Source organism: Glossina fuscipes, unplaced genomic scaffold (genome assembly GCF_014805625.2).
Source record: "Glossina fuscipes isolate IAEA_lab_2018 unplaced genomic scaffold, Yale_Gfus_2 70037, whole genome shotgun sequence".
In the NCBI taxonomy this organism is placed as follows: domain Eukaryota; kingdom Metazoa; phylum Arthropoda; class Insecta; order Diptera; family Glossinidae; genus Glossina; species Glossina fuscipes.
The window spans coordinates 709-7228 of NW_024004274.1; the positions used below are offsets into that span (position 1 = coordinate 709).

Sequence of the window (6520 nt, forward strand, 5' to 3'; positions counted from 1 at the left end):
TGTGCATTAATATTTTGACCTTTTATGATAATCGTGTCCTTTTTAACTGATTAAATGATTTGTTAAGCGTTAGATGGTAACCATTGATTAAAGGGCTCACTAACTACTAACAAATAAAATATGTACGCTCAGACTTGATTGCAATAAAAAATTTAGCAGATGTGGGTGAGTATATGACATCGTGGAGAGAATGAGAAGATTGTGCAAAATTAGAAAGCTATGGAAATGTAATCTCAACAATTTAACAAGCGGATAAACTTGTTTCGTTGGAAACTGGATTCCCAAAATAATGGGATAGAACATTTGTCTGCAGACGCTCAGAACTGATAGTGACATCACTTTTTAAGGTTTTGTGAAGTCTACCGGGGCTTTAGTGGCTTGTTTGTGCTGGTGGCTTGTGTTGAGATTAAATCGCCATTACATCTCTGTATGTGTGTGCACTTACTATATGTATGTATACTATATATATATATAATACAACGGCGATAATAAAACGAGGTGAATTGTTCAGAGCAAACATAAAAAAATTAGGTAATTCGCGACCGACGCACCCTCAACCATGAAATAAATGATATTGTATCGCAGAAGTGCGGAGTGAAGTTGCGGAAAACAAGAATGATGATAGACTGAATATTGCCTCAACAAAAGATGTACAAAAGCTGATGGCCAAAAGGTTCTAAGTACAGACGTAAACGGCACTATAAGCCGCATGAGTTCTTTTATTTTTATAGTAAAAAAACAGGAAATAACTGCTAGTGTACTTGCAGTAGCTGAAATCGAAATTGCATATGTGTGATGAAAATAATATAACTCTAGTCTTTCTTGGCAAACAAACTAATGAAAGTGGATATGAATATATTGAATATGTCAATTACGATCACATTAGTTCGCGGAAATAAACAGGAACCAAAAAAAAAAAAAAACAAGCAAGTTGGAAGAGAACTAATCTGAGTTTTCATATATTTTGGCAATTTAATAAATTAATTTAACAAAGTAATGCGTTGGATGCATGTGAAAACTTTCTCTTGTTAAAGGAACGCCCAGGTACCAAACTGCTCATGTCAATAGCGAAGTTAAATGCCACAACCAATGGCAAAACGCTGCGAGTAAGTGATTAAGAAATAATAAAATCTCTTGGTATTGTATGGGCTCCGAGTAAACATAAATTCTGATGTGCGCTCGTAATGTGAAAGGAGTAGACCCAGTCCTAAGAGAAGATTTTTAGTTGAGTTATCAATCTTAATTTATCGTTTTGGATTGGTTATTCCAATAATTGTAACAGCTAACGTGTTCTTATAAGATTTGTAAAAATTGATGACAGAGTGCAAGGAATCTTTGTCTTTAGAATTATACTGCCAGTTGGCAACGCTAGAAAAAAATTCAACAAACTCAAATTCCCTGAAATCTTTAGAAGTACATCGTAGACTAGAAATTCATGGTACTGATGCATCAAGCAGACCGTATAGCTGTAACATTTAGTCACGTTGTATGACTCAAATGAACAATTTATCAGTCCGCTTGTGGTGCACAAAATCAAGAGTAGCATTACTGAAATCGTAGTCTTGTATTTTTGCATTCATTTACAATATAATATGTACAATTCAGTTACAGTATATATACAGCTGATTGAAAGAATTGGACAACTTTTCGAATTAGGCTTCTACTGTGGCAATATAACTTGTAACATGGGGTATATTAAGTTTATGCAAACGTATATGCTCGATTTAAGCTTGTCACTCCTTCTGTCCATCCATACATTTGCTGTTCGCTAAGTCTTTTGGCGTTAGAACTAGTTTAAATACGACGTCAGTAGTAGTAATGAAGATAGATTTAATGGTATTTAAGGTATAGAAGCAGTAATAAGTGGCATAAACATTATTGAAATGTTTACCCGGGACTAAATAGCTTGCAGCTAGATTCACAATGTTTAAGTTTTATGAAAAGACAAGATTACGTATTGTCTTAAAGCTTATCTCATTATAATAAAACTTACGTAAGCCACATCTACATTCCTTAAATGAAAAAGATTGACAGATACACATATGATCCTTATCTTAGAATTTCACAACTTTCAGACCATAATTTAACAAAAAGTGCAAAGTTCCCACTTGTTCGGTAATAACGAGTGGATTCTTGGGCACCAAAAAAATTGTCACAAAATCCATTTTTCTAAAAAACACTATCAGAAAGTAGAATAATACACTACAGAAGAAGAATAATACACTATCATAAAGAAAAATAAAAGAGAGAAGTTGAGTTCACAAAGTTTTGTTTTATTCGTAACCACATTATATGAGTTTCCACGTTTTTACAAACCGAAACTAATAATAAAAATTATGCTATTTTCTTTGGAGTCTTTTTCCTTAACATCTTAATTATTATTTTGATTATTATCTTTGGTTTTGTGCATTCACATCATCCTTATCCCCTCCTCCTTCTTTGTCGTCATGGTTATCTTGGTTATTTTTGGTGTCACATTTGGAAGATTCATTTGGTGGTCTCTCCTCATCGCTTGCCTCTTGCTCCTCTTCATTCTCATTTTTACTATCTTCGGTACCGTTGCCTCTTTCGGAACTAACGTTTTTATAATCTTCATTATCACTCTCATTACGATTTGTTTCTTCCACCGCGCTGTTGTTATTTTTGCCCTGAGTGCCCTGTGAACTCTGCTCATTATCGGTGCCACTCTCCTCATTTTCCTTTTTATTTTCGTTGTCATTTTCTTCTTCGGAATCGTCACTTTTATCACCTTCGTTACTACTCTCATTATTATTTGCCTCTTGTTCACTCGCCTCGTGTTTATTGTCTTCTCGTTCATCCTCTTTGTTTTCTTCGCTTTCAGTGTCTTCTGAATTCTCTTGATTCTTCTGATCGTTTTCGCTGCCACTCTCGTCGTTTTCTTTTGTATCTTGTTTCTTGCCGTTTTCTTGTTGCTCATCTTTGTTGTCGTTTTTATGGTTTTCACTGTTATTTTCTTCTTCCGAACTACTATACTTATCTCCTTCATTATCGCTTTCGTTTACACGCTCATCTCTTCCTTCTTCTTCTTCTTCTTCACTGCTTTTCTTTTTTTTGTCCTGTTTATGCTAGGAGTCCTTGTTAGTACATTTATCTTTCTCAGTGTCACATTTAGTGTTTTCGTTCTTTTCCTTCTTTTCATCAATTTCATTTTCACTTGTTTCTTTTTCTTTCACATCTATCTTATTGCCTTCTTCTTTTTCATCAGTGTTATCTTTTTTGTTCTCTTTGCTTTCTGAATCCTGTTGGCCATTCTGATCGTTCTCGGTGTCACTATCGTCGTTTTCGTTTGTTTCTTGTTTCTGATCGTCTTGTTTCTCGCCCTTTTTTTCATCGTTGTTATTTTCTTCATCATTGTCTTCTTCGGAGTTAACATTTTTATCACCTTCATTATCACCTCCATTTTCACATTCGTTATCATTTGCTTCTTCCTTACTATCATTCTTATCACCTTCGTCATTAACCTGGTTGTCAGTTGTCTCCCGTTCATTGCCTCTATCACCGTCTCGTTTATCGTCTTTGGTTTGCTTTTCGTTTTCATTGTCTCCTGAATTCTTATTACCTCCTTTTTCTTCATCACTGCCTCCTTCTTCTTCTGAATTCCGTTGTTCGTCTTGACCATTGCCGGTTTCGCAATTGTTGGTGTCATTCGTTTCTTGTCGCTCCTCTTGCTTATCACTTTGGTTGCCTTCACTCTCATTGCTTTCTTCGAAGTTAACGTTCGTCTCACCTTCATTATCGGGTCTATCTTCGCTTTGGCTATTTTCATTCATTTTTTTTATTTCACCATGCTCTGGTTGCTCCTCTTTATTATCATTACCACTATCATTATCATCGTTATCATTACCGCTGCTGTTAGTATTCTCTTTGGAATCACCATTCTCATGACTTTGGGTGTTATGTTTATTCATATTCTCTTCATGGCAGTTTTTTTCGTCTTCATCTGTTTTTGTATCTTCATGTGACTCATCTTGATTACTATTGCCAAATTTTATCTTTTGATCATCATGGGAAGAGCCTTTATGTTTAGTATGTCTCTCTTCATGCCAATCACGATATTTGTTATGTCTACTGTTTTCTTCATCGTTGCGATAATGTCTACTATTTCCATCGTTGTTTATGTAGTTATACTGTTGCTGGCGATTACTCCTATCATCTTGATAGCCAGTGTTATAGTCATTGGAGTCGTAGCTGAAATCGACGAAATGATACCCGCCATCACCTTGATTATTTTCATATTCCTCATATTGATTGGCGGAGTTTAAATTTTTGTTGTTCACGTCGTAGTACTGATAGTAGTTTCTTCCAGGCTGTCTATACTCACGATTTTCATCATTGTTTAAATAATAATAGTTCTTGCCTTGATTAATCTCAAAATATTCATAGTCGTCGTTGTACTTATTGTCACTATCACCGTGACGACTGGGGTCATAGGATTGTCTTTTGACATATAAGTAATCTTTTCTATTCTGATTATTTTCATTATGTTTGTTGTCCGTCCCATCATACTCTTCATACTCGTGTCGATACTCAAAATTGTCTTTTCTTTTTTCACTGCGGTGAGTGCTTTTCATGTCGTTTTCACCGTTTTGATAATTTTCGCGACGGTTAATCTCATAATTCACGTTACTGACATTGCGATTATTACTTTTATCACCATCTTTTATCATCTCGTCACCTTGATTATAGTCATCACTTTGATAATCATTTTCATAGTCGGAATCATTGCGTTCGTAGTTATAGCGACCATAATTGTTGTTTTCAGAATAAAACTTTTTTCCATGGTTGTTATTCTTACGATAGTGGCTTTGATAATTAAATTCCTCTGTGTTCTCTTCACTCCGTTCGTTACTTTCGTTCAAGCCGTTGTTTTCTTCATTTTGCCTCTTCTTCGTATCGTCTTGAAAGTTGCCTTTCACCGTTTTCTTGTCGTCACTGTGTTCTTCAATATCATTACCGCTGATCTTTTGATTTTTTTCGCTACTACCTTCTTTCCGACTCTCTGTACCAACGTTAAAATAATAATTTTGTCCACCTTGATTATTTCCATTGCCTCCATACACATTGTTATAATTAAAGTGGTTATCTCCAAATTGATTACGAACATTATTTTCACCACCCATGAAATAGTTATAATAACTCTCCGCCTTTTTCTTTTTACCACGGTTTTCTTGACTATTTTCGTTACTAGAATTTTCAATTTCTTTTTGGTTCCGGTCAATATGTTTGCTTCCGTCATCTTGATTGCTTCCATAATTGGAGTTGCTCTTCCTTTTCTGCCTAGCCCCGTAATCTTCTCCATTCGGATTATTCTCACGTCTCTGATAGTTACTTTCATAACTCAAATATTCGTCTCTTCTTTGAGGCGATCTTTGATTTTCTTTATTTCGTCTGAACTTACGAACTTGATGATTGTGCTTATAATGAAAGCTGTTCTGGCGGTATTGGTTGTGACCATCATTCTTTTTGTCATTGGAATTGTAGTCTCCTTGGTCTTTGTTAGTGTCACGTCTTTCATACCCGGTTTGGTAAATAAAGTTATCATCTTGACTTTGAGAACGATCCCGATTTTCGTTATCGGGGAAATATTCGCTGCCTTTATCTCGCTTCTTGCGATATTGATAATTATATTTATAATCGAACCTATCACGCGCATATTGATGGTTATCACCACTTTCGTTATCTCTGAAATGGTTGTCTTCCCCGTCTTGGCCATTCTCATGTGTGCGATAGTCATTTTCATAATCAAAATTCGCGTCTCGCCTGTTCTTATTATATTGATAACTTTGTTCATAATTAAAGGTGTGACGTTCATATTTATTGCGAGCGTTCTTTTCGTTACCTTCTTCGCTATTGTCACTTTCATCATCACAATCGTCGTCCCTGTTTGATTGGCGACCACGATTTTCATTGTGGTATTCATCTTGTCTACCATGTGTTTTCGCACGATATCGATAATCCCTATTGTGCTCATCATCATCTTTACTTTGATCATTTTCATATTCTTCATATTCATAATTAATGCTTGCTAAATTTCCGCTGCGCCCTCTATTTGAATATTTATTGTCCTCATTATTAAATTCGTACATGAGTTGGTTCGCGTTGTCTTCATTGTTCTCAGTTTTAGTATACGTATGCAAACTTAACTTGTATACTTTACCATCGTCATCATGATAGTTTACATAGACAGGAGTATTTGGATTTCGTTCGATTTGAGACAATAAACGATTTCGTACGCCCGACTCTGGCCTAAACAGAAAGTGCAAAAAGGCTTTGATTTTAGTAAGAACCGAATCATTATTTTCAGGAGGTTTTACTGCTGGAAGTGATGTTATTTGGGCCAGATAAAGTAGATTTAAAAATATGAAAATCAAGTACAACCGCATTTTATATATTTAATTTCGTTTTTAATCCGGTATTAAATTTGTTTCGACTTAGTTCCGACATTCAAGCACGCTTTAATATATGAAATTAAATAAAACAGCCTGAGTAACTTCCACTG

The 6520-nt window shown here is 35.2% G+C and overlaps 2 protein-coding genes across 2 annotated transcripts; both read right to left on the minus strand.

The window, feature by feature from the left end:
* Positions 1-2252: 2252 nt before the first annotated feature.
* On the minus strand, positions 2253-3083 carry LOC119643921 (uncharacterized protein DDB_G0290685-like; the record flags this gene model as incomplete). Its single annotated transcript, XM_038043429.1, has 1 exon — positions 2253-3083. A coding segment is annotated over one exon (693 nt), but the record flags the coding sequence as incomplete, so codon positions are not given.
* On the minus strand, positions 3028-6483 carry LOC119643922 (uncharacterized protein DDB_G0290685-like). Its single transcript, XM_038043430.1, has 2 exons — positions 3470-6483; positions 3028-3403 (listed from the first exon to the last, which is right to left on the minus strand). The coding sequence occupies exons 1-2, from the start codon at positions 6402-6404 to the stop codon at positions 3087-3089; spliced, it is 3252 nt and encodes a 1083-aa protein (XP_037899358.1). The 5' UTR covers positions 6405-6483; the 3' UTR covers positions 3028-3086.
* Between the last annotated feature and the right edge of the window lie 37 nt (positions 6484-6520).

Excerpts from the sequence above, each read along its gene's own strand:
- LOC119643922 (XM_038043430.1), bottom strand. The coding sequence starts at position 6,404 with ATGCGGTTGTACTTGATTTTCATATTTTTAAATCTACTTTATCTGGCC. Across the intron at positions 3,404-3,469 it reads CAACCAGGTTAATGACGAAG|GTGATAAAAATGTTAACTCC; the intron begins GTGATAAGAATG and ends GTGATAATGAAG.